General features: G+C 30.5%; 1 protein-coding gene across 1 annotated transcript; it reads right to left on the bottom strand.

The window, feature by feature from the left end:
• Positions 1–7,908: 7,908 nt before the first annotated feature.
• LOC111688858 (GATA zinc finger domain-containing protein 7-like) lies at positions 7,909–9,417 on the bottom strand. Its single transcript, XM_023451363.2, has one exon. The coding sequence runs from the start codon at positions 9,415–9,417 to the stop codon at positions 7,909–7,911; it is 1,509 nt and encodes a 502-aa protein (XP_023307131.2).
• Between the last annotated feature and the right edge of the window lie 4,037 nt (positions 9,418–13,454).

Below are 13,454 nucleotides of genomic sequence, written 5' to 3'. Positions count from 1 at the left end.
TAGTTCTGTTCCAGTTCTGTTCTAGTTCTGTTCTAGTTCTGTTCTAGTTCTGTTCTAGTTCTATTCTAGTTCTGTTCTAGTTCTGTTCTAGTTCTGTTCTAGTTCTGTTCTAGTTCTGTTCTAGTTCTGTTCTAGTTCTGTTCTGGTTCTGTTCCAGTTCTGTTCCAGTTCTGTTCTAGTTCTGTTCTAGTTCTGTTCTAGTTCTGTTCTACTTAGTTCTGTTCTACTTAGTTCTGTTCTAGTTCTGTTCTAGTTCTGTTCTAGTTCTGTTCTAGTTCTGTTCTAGTTCTGTTCTAGTTCTGTTCTAGTTCTGTTCTAGTTTTGTTCTAGTTCTGTTCTAGTTCTGTTCTAGTTCTGTTCTAGTTCTGTTCTAGTTCTGTTCTAGTTCTGTTCTGTTCTAGTTATTTTCTAGTTCTGTTCTGTTCTAGTTCTGTTCTAATTCTGTCCTAGTTCTGTTCTAGTTCTGTTCTAGTTCTGTTCTAGTTCTGTTCTAGATCTGTTCTCGTTCTGCTCTAGATCTGTTCTAGTTCTGTTCTAGTTCTCTACTAGTTCGCTTCTAAAGTAATTTAGTATAACTTGTAACTGTTTAAAGTTTGAAACTAAGAATTGAGAGAAAATTTAAAAAAGTGTTTAATAAACAAATAATATTTTATAATGTTTAACAATATTTTCTAATGAAAGTATAATCATGTCCCACTATCCCCACTAAATCACTTTGCTCTTTTTTTAATTATCTATCTAAATCTTTATCGAATTTAAAATAACACATAAATTTGTCATATTTTGGCCCCCACTTAAATGTCAATATCAATAGCAAGATGACATTTAAAAAAAATCGTCAATAGATAAAAAAGCTTTATAGTATAAACAAAGATTGAGAGATAATCTTGTCTACATCTTTATGGAAATTATTACATTTAAATGAAACAATTTATAAGCAATTTGTTGAATTTGATTTAAATTATGAACGAAACAAAAAATAAGTTATTTTATTACAATCTAAAACATAAATTATGTCAAAGCATTTCTAATATTATAATTAAGTTTGAATATAAAAACAGATGGATGACTGAGTGAGCCAAAGGTGTAGATGCAACATGATTGTACTTCCCACATAAAAAAATATTTTAGATGAAAATATGATTTTATTTTTATTCAGAAAACTAAATTATTAATTAAGCTAAATAAATATTCGATTTTAGTTTTTGGGGCAATTTTGTTTAAATATCAAAGTGCTGGTGTGTTTGTGTGTGTGTGTGCAAAAGTTACCGTGTATTTTTCCAAATAAATATTCCGCTAACCAATGAAGATCGACAGATCCGGTCTATTTATAAAGAGAGTAATTTCAATATTGTTTTTGCTTAAATTAATTCGAGTGTTAAAGTGTGTCTGTATTAGAAAATGTGTGTAAAAATGTTTATTTATTTAACAGATTCCATTCCATACTAAGGCCACCTGTTGAGGCTTAAAACAGATCTATCACAACAATGAATTATACAAAACCAACCAAATAAAATAATATAATTTTTAAATTTACATATGTTTAACACACAAACACACCACCACCTCCTCCTTTACCATCAAACATTATTCACATACATTTGCATAAGATCCACCCAAAATGTACTCTTGTTGTTATACTTCCTCAGTTAATATGACCTGCTGGTGGGAATCATCATTATTTCCATTTCAAAACTCACTACAATCAAAAAGCTTTCTTTTTAAATCCCTCCAATATATGTTTATATATATATGTGTGTGTAAGTTGTATATAGTTATTAGATATTTTAGTTTTTAATTTTTGCCATCTGATATGATTGCGGCATATAATCGTGTCAATTATGAGCAAAATTGAAAAAAAAACAGGGGCTGCAAATTGTTGTTTAAATTTTATTAAAACTAAGGGATGTAAGGTGTCATTTCACGTACATTTGAGTATCAACTACAATTTTAATTTTGTACAAAAAAAATTGATAACCAGGAAATGCATAACAACCTAAAAAAACATAGTTTTAGATATTTGAACTACTTTTGTCTAATTTGTGTAATAATTTAATATGTTTGTGCTAAATTCAAATAAATTATGTTAAGTTTATATATCATTATGAAAAATTAACAAAAAATCTGAGATCAGTTTAAGCTTTCGAAATAATATATATTCCCAAAATATCTCTTATACTCTTCTCATGCTGTCAATTTCCGAAGTGCTTTCTTTGCTTTTAAAGAGATTATTTCCAACTTTGAACTACGTGATCTTTCATATCCTGAGGTGTGTTCGCTAAGATCAGTGGTTTCAAATTCCTTAATTTAGAACGCATGACTAGCTTTCTTGCAAATACTCTTCCCCATCCATACAATTTCGTGATCGAAATAAACCCAATCGATACTTTTAACAAATTCGATCAATTAGTGACTGATCGTTGAGATACAACTGATCGTGATTAAAAATGAAATCGAAGATATTTCTATTTGCGCCCTTCAAGACCAGAGTAATAATGTAAAAAGTGTTGGATCTGTTCTTCGTCTAAGACTTAGAAACTACATACTTTGTTTTTAAAGTAGTGTAGTTAAGATCCTTGATGTGAAATTGATCATATCTGAATCATTCGAGATCAAACTTTCAAATCTCACTGACGTAGCAAACACGTAAATTTAGATAATTTGATTTCACAATCTTCCTCACTAATTTTTTGATACTTCAATCAAGGTAAAATGAACTTCGGTTTTGGCTTCTCAAGCTGGTAAGCAAGAGAAAGTTAAGCGATTGTAGAACGAAGTTATTTAACGAAAGCTACGATCACTCGAGGTAGTGATATAGACCTTAGAGTAACAAAGTTTCCATATGTTTAGTGTTTAGGGAATATTAAAGAGAAAACCGAAACAGCGCTAAATCGACAAAGAAGACTAGTAATTCCCCAAACGTGAAATCGGGTTCTGGTAATTCTGATATACATAAGTTAAGGAAAATGAGCATTCATCTGCTACCACCGATAATATCAATGGGATAAATCTGCAATTGGTAAACTGTTCAAGTATTGTGACCATTAAGAGAGGTCAAGAGGTCGTAGTCATCACAAAAAACAATTTTTCCAGTTTAACATGTTTGAAAAAAGTTATAAGAAATTTTTTCGACCCAAAATGGTCTATTTAAAGTGATCTAACTTAATAATAAAACAGGATCCAAACGGAAAAACCTACGAAGCTGAAATTGTCTACAAATAGTTAAGCTAACAAGTGACCCGAAAAGATCGATAAAAATATTGTGACCTATGGGTCAATTAATTTTCAAATTACAACAAATGGTCTGACATCAAATTCCTCAGATTCAGCTGGATATAACGCTCTAGATATTAAAACATATTACAAAAAAAAATATGTCAGTTCAAATAGAATGGCGTTAAAACAGGGTTTAGTTAAGTCTTTTAGTGCTGCCATACCTTTACTTAACATAGAGTTTTAACAAGGTTGTAGTCTCCAATATACTGTCAGGTAAATGGTTTTAGACTTCACTATTAAAAGTGCTGCCAAGTTGAGAGTAATGTGTAAAAATTTAGGGAAAAAATTATTTCATAAATTGAAAAAGTTAAAAAATTGTTTAACAAAATGTTTGATAAAAACATAAAAGATAAGCTGCCTTATGCAAAAACGATTTTTAAGTTAACAATGGTTGTTAAATCCTGTTTTTATATGGAAAAAGTGTGCAGTAAACCGTTGTTAACTTTAATAATCGTTTTTGCATAAGGCCCGAGATAACTAACTTTTGCTTTACGAAAAACACAATTTTCAAAAAGGTTGTTGTCTTAACTATTTATCGAATTAGTGATGGGTTGAAAATAATCTGTTGCTTTAGAAAAATATGCTTCCGATAATAAGATAAATGGTTTATAATACACAAATAAATTAGATAATAGTTAGTTATTTTATTTGAAATTATTGTAAATTTTACTCAATTTTATATAAAATAAAGGAATTTAATTTTGACAAGAACAACCTCCATTTTGTTTATTGCTTGAATGATTTAGACACGAATTTTCCTTTTTTAAAAAGCTAAAAATTAGTTCTAATTTATTTTAAAAGTTAAAATTGAAAAAGTTAAAAAATCATTTATACGCACGAGCGCACTTCAAGTACGTACATAGCAACCACAACCCCTCAGAGTACAGTTATGGCACGATAAACAGCGCACCGTTACCTGCCTGTCAGTCTGCTAAATACTACATAATGTTTGTCAGTCATACCAGTCTGCCTGCATATCAAAAACCCATCAAAATATTTCTATATGATGAGGTCTTGTTAATGTCAATTGATTTCCAATAGAGGAGATTTTCACAAATCGATTAACGTTTTAAATACATTTTCACGAGCTCTTAGGAAGTTTTCGTATTGTGTGACTTTTTGGACCTTTTAGATTCTTGTTCAAGTGTTACTAATTGTGGTTTAACAAACAAATATCAGCAATGATGCAAAAATTTCTTTTATGATTTGTCCAAACACCTTTTGTTAAAAAATCAAGTATATTTTTATAGAGTTTCTATTGTTTTGAATAGGTTTTTTGTTTGTCACTTATAAGAGAATAATAGTTTTGAATGACTGACCTTTATGTTTTTTGAAATGTTGATGATAAACTTTTGACATGCTTGTCACTTTATTGTAACGCAGAGAGCAGTTAAAATGCAATTTTATGTCAATACGATTTGTTATCATTAAGTAGCCCATTGTGCGGTGAAATGTAAAGAAATTGTTGAAAAAAAGAAAACTCTAGCTTAGATGTTAGCGACAAAGAAGTGTGAAAAGAAACGATTTTAAATGAATAAGGATTTGCTAAAATTGTCCTTTAAAACCTAAAATCAAAACTGTTGAAAAATAAAAAAAGACTTTCCTGGAAAATGTTTTGAAGAACTTAGTTTTAAAGAACTGGTTTTAGAACGAGTGTAAACAGAATTAACTGTAGGATACGTTGCATAAATTACTTTTTAAAAGTTATTTGATTAGGTTCATTTCCAATCAAACTCTCTTCATTCTGAATTCTGAATATCAAATTCTGTATAGCAGTGTTCTTAATGTGTCCACTATCACAACAACCTTAAAGTTTACAATCCTTATACTCAACTTTACATTGTTTAGATAGATAGATAGATAGATAGATAGATAGATAGATAGATAGATAGATAGATAGATAGATAGATAGATAGATAGATAGATAGATAGATAGATAGATAGATAGATAGATAGATAGATAGATAGATAGATAGATAGATAGATAGATAGATAGATAGATAGATAGATAGATAGATAAATAGATAGATAGGTAGATAGGCTACAACGTCATCTAACCTTTAAGGACCTAGAGAAGATTGTAAACCACAAGACATGTATGGACTAGTACCTAAGAAGACACACTCTAGAGAATAGTTCTTAAAGAAAACAAGCCCCTTAAAACCCTTCTAAAACCAATTCGTAAAGTGCTTCTTCATGTTTCACTCCGTTTCTATGATGTTGTCATTCCTATTTAGTATATTCGCTCTCAGAAAAACATTTACAAATATTTTGAAGGTACTTATTCTAGAACAAGTCTAAATAGATTTATTTCAAGGACATATTCCCTAAAACATTACGATTGTAAAGAGTTTTGGAACTAGCCACGGATATTCATTTAGTTCAGTATTGTTTTCATATATATTTTGTAAATTACTATTTTTCCTAATTAGTTGCAAATTGTCCCACTGTTACGCCTTAAATTGCTCTAAGTTCTTAATTTCCTAACCCCAATTTCACCTTTTTTCCCGGTTTCACACTTTTTATCTTTGCTAATTTCTCTAATATATATAAACTCATCTGTCATTGTGCAAATTTTATAAATTAATTTATCATTTCATTAGAAAAAAATAAATGTGCAAATTTGCGAAAATATGCTAATTTCTAAAACAACTATGAAAAAATTTCGCAAACTACCATTAATATTCAATAAAAAAACTAAAACCCCCCCAAACACAAAATGAAAAAAAAAACGATCTCGCGAATATTAAATTACAAAACAAAGAGAATATCAAACAAACAAAAAAAGAGCAATGAATATAAAACTAATTTACATAATACGATAATAAACAACAAAATAAACAATCTAAAGCCTGCAAAGTCAAAACAATGACTGCAACAGCAACACAAACAAACCAGATCCCTCTCATTAGCATATGCAAATCATACAAAAACGACAAAATAAAAGAGTATTAAGCAATAATAGAAAATAGAAAAAAAAACAAACATGCAAATTTTTTTCTAATCCCAAATAAATGTAAATTAATTTGAATATAAGAGTTACTAATAAAAGAGTGATGTGTTTTGAGAGTAACATTATCCTTTTTTGATACCCACGTTACATTACTACTCAAAGACAGGAAGCACACGTTTTTTGTTGTTGATTTGTGATTTATTGCATAAACACACACAATCTCACACACTCACAGACACTAATTAACATAAAGGAGTATTGAAATCAAAACATTTTGTGTAATTTACTCTTACATTTATGTCTGTTTATTTATATTAATGAAACCTAAATAAACTCTTTAAGTGCGTAAAGACAAGAGGGGTAATAAGTCAGACACCAGAGTCCTTTTTCGGGGTTTTGCTGCTGAAAACATGAAAAGGAATCTTAAGCGTGTGTGAAACGTGTGTTTAAAACATTATTTATGCAAATATTGTTTTTAGTTCTAAAACGGAAACATTTTATTTAACAAAATATATGTATTTTAAACAATTTAATAGTGTTTTTAGTATTCTCTCAAAATCGTTGCTCTTGCTGACCTTGGTTATGTATTTGACGATAAAAAAGGGGATGGTTAATGAAAATACCGAAAATGGTACCAAAATAACAAAATAAAGGTACCAAAGTTAAGGTTGTGGTATAAAATAAAAGAAATAAAGAGACATATTTAATCGGAAGGGACTAAGTAGATATTTCTCTAAAGGATAGAAATTAAGAAAAGTACTTCTCTACAAATAAGAGCAGAACTAGAACAGAACTAGAAGAGAACTAGAACAGAACTAGAACAGAATTAGAACAGAACTAGAACAGAACTAGAACAGAACTGGAACAGAACTGGAACAGAACTAGAACAGAACTATAACAAAATTAGAACAGAACTAGAAGAGAACTAGAAGAGAACTAGAACAGAACTAGAACAGAACTAGAACAGAACTAGAACAGAACTAGAACAGAACTAGAACAGAACTAGAACAGAACTAGAACAGAACTAGAACAGAACTAGAACAGAACTAGAACAGAACTAGAACAGAACTAGAACAGAACTAGAACAGAACTAGAACAGAACTAGAACAGAACTAGAACAGAACTAGAACAGAACTAGGACAGAACTAGAACAGAAAATTTGCCCACTTTTCCCCACATTAACGTCTCTAACACAGCTTTAATTGAGCACCCATGAAAAATTCCCAAAAAAGAGCAATTGCCAGGAATCTAAATTACACAATAGACGTGCGCCGTTAAAAATGTGAAAAAATGAAATGGGCGTTTTATTATGCTTGATTTAAAAAAAATTGATTTAAGGGTTACACACACAAACACACACCTCAGTAATAATTGTCATATTAACCCAAGCACCCTTGAGTAATTTAGCATAAATCCTTTAAAATCCTTTTTAATTATAAACAAAAAAAAATACCTATTAATCGGCTTATAAATGTTCAAAAAAACAAAAGTAATAAACCCTTTTTTAAATATTATTAAAATATTTATTACTGGTGGTTAAAAAATCAACCAATTTTAAATATAATCCACTCAAAACAAACACCTTTTTATGAAATCAAAAACAACTTAATTAATTTAGTAAAGTTTATTACAAATATTAAAAAAATACCTAACAAAATAAATGTCACATTTAAAAAAACCTAAGTATCTTCATTATGCCATTCCCTATGATTGTCAACATCACCCTCATCATTGGCATTGGTAACGTCATCATCATTATCGTCGTCAGATTGTATATTGGCAGTTAAAGTAAATTCAATTTGTATTAGAGAGTCATTATGAGAACCATCTCCTCCAGCTTTAATATCAACGGCGGCTGTATTGGATTCACTTTGCTCATTACTCAAATTGTTGTCACTGGCATTATTGGAATCATTAAAAACACCATCACCACCAGCCTCATCATCAGCGGCAGCAGTATTCGATTCATTATCCTCATTATTCTCATTAAATGAAGAATCACTGGCATTATTCTCGATGGAGGTGTTTGAATGTACCTCAACATGAACAATTCCGATTGTAGATGGTACTTCTAGAGAATCGGAGGATGATCCTGGTATTTCTATAGTATGATTTATAACTTTTACATCTTGTCCTGAAGACGACTCATCCGTTGCAATATTGACTGTTGTGTTAGATTCCTTTAGTTTTAAAAGATTTGAAGAAGTATTGTCAGATTCCGAAGTATTATCGTTCGCTTTAAACTCTTTCGGTGTTGAAGCAGTCATTATCACCTCATTTTCCGTTAACAAACCTTCTTCAGGTTCAAAAACATCGGGTGTCATATAAGCTTCTAGCCTTTCCATATCTTCAAAATAATAAGAATAATCTCTATTGATATTTTCTTCCAAAGATCTAAAATTTCCAGTATAAGAATGAAAGGAATCTAGAGGATCATTTGTATTATTGATTTCCGAATTAAATAAAATATTTTCTGTCGGTGGAAAATTGGTATTAATTTGGGGATCCGTTTCGGTTTCCGAGGGTACATCTGACAAATTTTTTTCTTTCAAGTGTTCATATTTTTCGGTATAAGAAATTGAGGAACCCGAAGCATTGGAGCTGGATTCTTCTTGAGATTTTGAATGATTTGATTTTGCTCTGCTTAAAACGACGTAAGATTTCACACTATTATCTTCTAAGGTAGCTTTACTTGGAACATTATTCGAAACTTTACTAGCAATGTAAGTCATTGAATTATTTTGTAACTTTGCCAAATCCTCATATGTTAAACTTGCATTATCAACCGAAGATATCTCCTTCGATACCTCGCCTTCTGCTTGTGGTGTTTGTTCTGTGGAAGTAGACGAAGAATGTGCAGCACCACATGGTATTTCAGTATTAGTACCCATATCTTGTCTATCTGCACTATGTGCCGCACTAAATGAAGGCAAAACTTCTATCAACATTTCCTCGTTCAATAGATTAATATTGCGCCTGTAAAAACTTCCAACATTTGCTATGTTTCCGTTTTCTAATTCATTATTGGACCTAAAGAAAGGATGTTGCACTTGTCGCATATTTCTATTGTTAACACTATAAGGGCGATAACGAGAACGGCGTCGCAAGAGTTGCATTAAATTTACTGGTTCTAAAGGTCTGGTGCGCGAACGCTGTCTAATCGAGCGTCGTTTTCTTCTAGGATCCATTTTTAGAAAATTTCGTAGAAAATTTTGAAAATCAAATATTATTGTATTTTCAAATTTTTATTGGAGTCCAAACTGTTTTTTAAAAATTTCCCTTAATATTTGAAAGCGGAAACGATTTTAAATGTTTTGGTAAATTTACGGAAACTATTGGAAAAAATATGAAACAAATTTTTCACATCAAACTTCGAAACTGTTATATTAATTTGAAAACTTCAAATGATCAAAAGGAATGTTACCCAATTTTAAAAATAAATATGAACTAGAACTGAACTAGAACTGAACTAGAACTGAACTAGAACTGAACTAGAACTGAACTAGAACTGAACTAGAACTGAACTAGAACTGAACTAGAACTGAACTAGAACTGAATTAGAACTGAACTAGAACTGAACTAGAACTGAACTAGAACTTAACTAGAACTGAACTAGAACTGAACTAGAACTGAAATAGAACTGAACTAGAACTGAACTAGAACTGATATAATATAATAAATGGATCTTCTGGAAATTAAATTAAATTTTCCAGGAAACAAGTTGGATCCATCAATCGGATCTGTTCATCTCAGATATGAAGTTTCCTCTCAGCAACTTCGATACTATAACTTATAATATCGATACGAACATCCAGGTTAGTATAAGCTTTGTAGGTGAAATAGAGCCATGATTTCGAAATAGAGCAATTACGATTCCGTTATTTCAAAATGAAGCCATTACGATTCAAACTATCAATTATTGTTTTACTTTCTCAGATTATGGAGTTACAGTAAGAAAACTATACTATTAAATATCAAATATGAAATGAGTTATCTTAATGATAATGTTTTCATTAATCGTTAAAGCACGTGGTAATAACTTTAACAAATACATACACAAATCTAAAGAAAATTTCTTTAGAATTACAAGAATCAGATTTAAAATCAAATAACAACCGTTAGCAATTTCTTTAGGACTCCTTAATCAAATCCTTATCAAAATCATTATCATTAAGATTTACTTAGAAAAACCTTGAAAATTTCTCAATGTCAATCAATATGTTTACAGAAAAGAAACAACTTACATATATATAAATACGTCATATGCTAACATAGGATATCTTCTAGAGATCTAACAAACATTTTCTCACGCATTTAAATGTGAAAGAAAATCAGATAAAGTTATTTTCTTTTTTTGCTAAGAAGATTGTACAAGATATGGCACGTTACAACCCCTTCAAGGCCATATTTCTTAACAGAAAAGAATCAAAAATTATAAACCAAGGTGTTAAAAATAACGCCAAAATATTATAACAACCATAACTTATGTAAGTCAAATGAAAGATCTCTTCAAACTGATACAGACACTGACGTTAAAGGATCTTTTGGCCTCACAATATTTACAGTTATATAAACGGCAAAATGGGAAGGACCACTAAAGTCTATAATTTACGCAACTCTACAATTAGAGGTGATGAAAAAGGGAAAGAAAAGAAAGAAACATCTTTGTTTTTGTTTTTATTTTTTAAGGGTGTCACATGAAACTGTTAACAAATCTTGTTGTGACTTTGGTGAGCAAAGGAAACAATGAAAAAGGATTAATAGGAATTACATTAAGAGGTATTATTTACTTAAAGAAAAGACAGGGAGAAAGAAAGAACGAATGGCATACAAAAGGGAGTTTTTTTAAAAGTTAAACGGGTTGTTAGAAATCCATTTAGTTGAAGAGCAATTACAGCAATTGAACTGCTTTAAAAAGAAAAGAAAAATTAAAGAAAAGGTAAAAAGTAGGTGTGGTTTTTTTAATTATGCCAAACAATTAATAATTGACGATGTCAATTAACAATTGAAGAGTTGTTTATGACGTTTAGAAGAGAACAATAAGCTAAAAACACTAAACTAAAACGAATAGCTGTCGTCAGTAATTAGATCACACAAATAAAAACTGAACGAGTTTATGATTTCCTGCTTTTGAAAGGATCATCAGCATTATGATAGTTAGTAGTAGTAGAAGTGGTGGTGGTGGTGGTGGTATAAATGGTTTTAAAACAAAATAAAAATTTTCAAACATTAAAATGTCATCGTAAATTTTGAAGAATATTTGATGATTTTAAAAGCGAAACAAAAACTAAAGCGACCATAGAAAAACGCCTAGTTTTGAGGTTAAAAGCAAACAAGCAAAATACAAAATTCAAAACTAAATAATTTTTATATTAAACCAGCCAAGTATTCAAACAATTGATATCCTGTGGTGTTAAAATATAAATTTTCCTGACCTTATCTCTATGTGGATATCATAGCTCTTGTTAGCCCTAAGGGATTGCAATTTTCCAAATAATATTATTATACCTTAGGAAGTTTTTGTAAAATACCATCATATTTTAGGTTAATTAACTTTTTAGCTTAAATGTACATGAAAAAGGAATTTAATATACAAGGATAATTTACACACAATTAAAAACCTCAAATACATTCCTTTACAAATATAAACTACTGGATTTTTCATTTATTTTTTTTTAAAACTTTTCCAAAATTAATATTAATGTTGCTGTTAAAAGATGATCATCACTGATAACAGACTTTCAAACAACAATCAAACAATCACACAGTTAGCGAGTGACAGTGATACGCTGTTTTGTCAACAAATTTCTTTCTTTTATTCTCCCAACAACCCTTGTTTTTATTCCTATTGTAGTTGTTGGAAAATTCATTTTTAATTATTATAAAAAAAGCCTTGATTGCAACCAACATTAAATATTTTAATATTTTAGTTTTCTTTTGTTTAAGAATTTTGAAAATTGTAAATTTCAATTTTCTATTAAACTCATGTTGATAACTGGAAAAAAAATTGAAACACACTTTCAATAGTTTAGTTTTTTTTGTTAAGTGTTGTTGTACACCAGAAAACAATAGACGCAAACAACCTCATAAAGATTTACACTAACTGATAACCACAAAACAGCAAGGAAGCCCTCAAAATAAAAACTAAGCACTGAACAAGAGAAAAACCTCTAAGTATTAAACTATGCTAGAAGATCTCTCAGTTAGTGAGCATTAACCCTAAGATTGATTTGGGTGAAATTAGAAATTTCCTTGGAAATGAGAGGTTTTAGAAGCATGATGATAAGATAGGGAGCAAAACTTTGAAAGGTAGTGTTATTCTCTGTTTAGTTAAACCTTGGTCTTTAGGCATGATCAGCTTATTTCTTGGAGCCTGTGACACCTTGGTACCAATGGCTTTGTTGAGTTCAACATCCTTTATTTCTCATCCTAAAAGTAATTAGTTTCAGCAATTACCTTTACTCTCTGTATGTCTATTGTACTTCTCAGTATTTCATATTTTCCAGAGGATTAATAGAGTCTAAAAGACTCTACGATGGATGTATTAACTGAAGCTTCGTTAAGTAGAAAACGAGTTCAAAATCATTAGCTGAGTGGAGTCAATGTGGTTTTCAAATCTTTTGAAATCGAATGGAATCAATTTGATGTTCTAGAGGGCATCGCTACCGCTGTTCTAAATCTTTTCAAATGTGTATACAACTGATTGTTCCTTCCATGACATATAAAATTCATTTTCGCATCTTTAGCAACCATTCAATCAATTTTGTTTCACACAACTTCAAGTTGATCTTCACTGCATTCGCAGATAAAGTGGTACCCCTTGCCTTCACTCCCGTGTCATTCGTAAACCTTTCAGCTTTACATCTTAAGCAACCACACAATCAAAGTTTTTTGACTTTGTTTCCTACAACCACAAGTCGATCTTCATTGCGTTCGCAGATAAGGTGGTAGACCTTGCCTTTTCTTCCCTGTCATTCAAAGGTTGGAGTTCAAATCGACTTAACAGACAACAGCTGAGAGATTATTCAAAATTGGTTGCATAAAACATAAGAAGCAGAACACACACTCGCGTGCTCGATTGGGTCCTAGATGAAAATTTCTTAATTTTGTTGTGCTTTCCTTCCTTTCCTTCCTTTCCTTCCTCTCCTTCCTTCCTTTCCTTCCTTTCCTTCATTTCCTTCCTTTCCTTCCTTTCCTTCCTTTCCTTCCTTTCCTTCCTTTCCTT

Source organism: Lucilia cuprina, chromosome 2 (assembly GCF_022045245.1).
Source record: "Lucilia cuprina isolate Lc7/37 chromosome 2, ASM2204524v1, whole genome shotgun sequence".
NCBI lineage: Eukaryota > Metazoa > Arthropoda > Insecta > Diptera > Calliphoridae > Lucilia > Lucilia cuprina.
The sequence above is the reverse complement of the archived record's forward strand: the minus strand, read 5'-3'. Positions and strand labels throughout refer to the sequence as shown.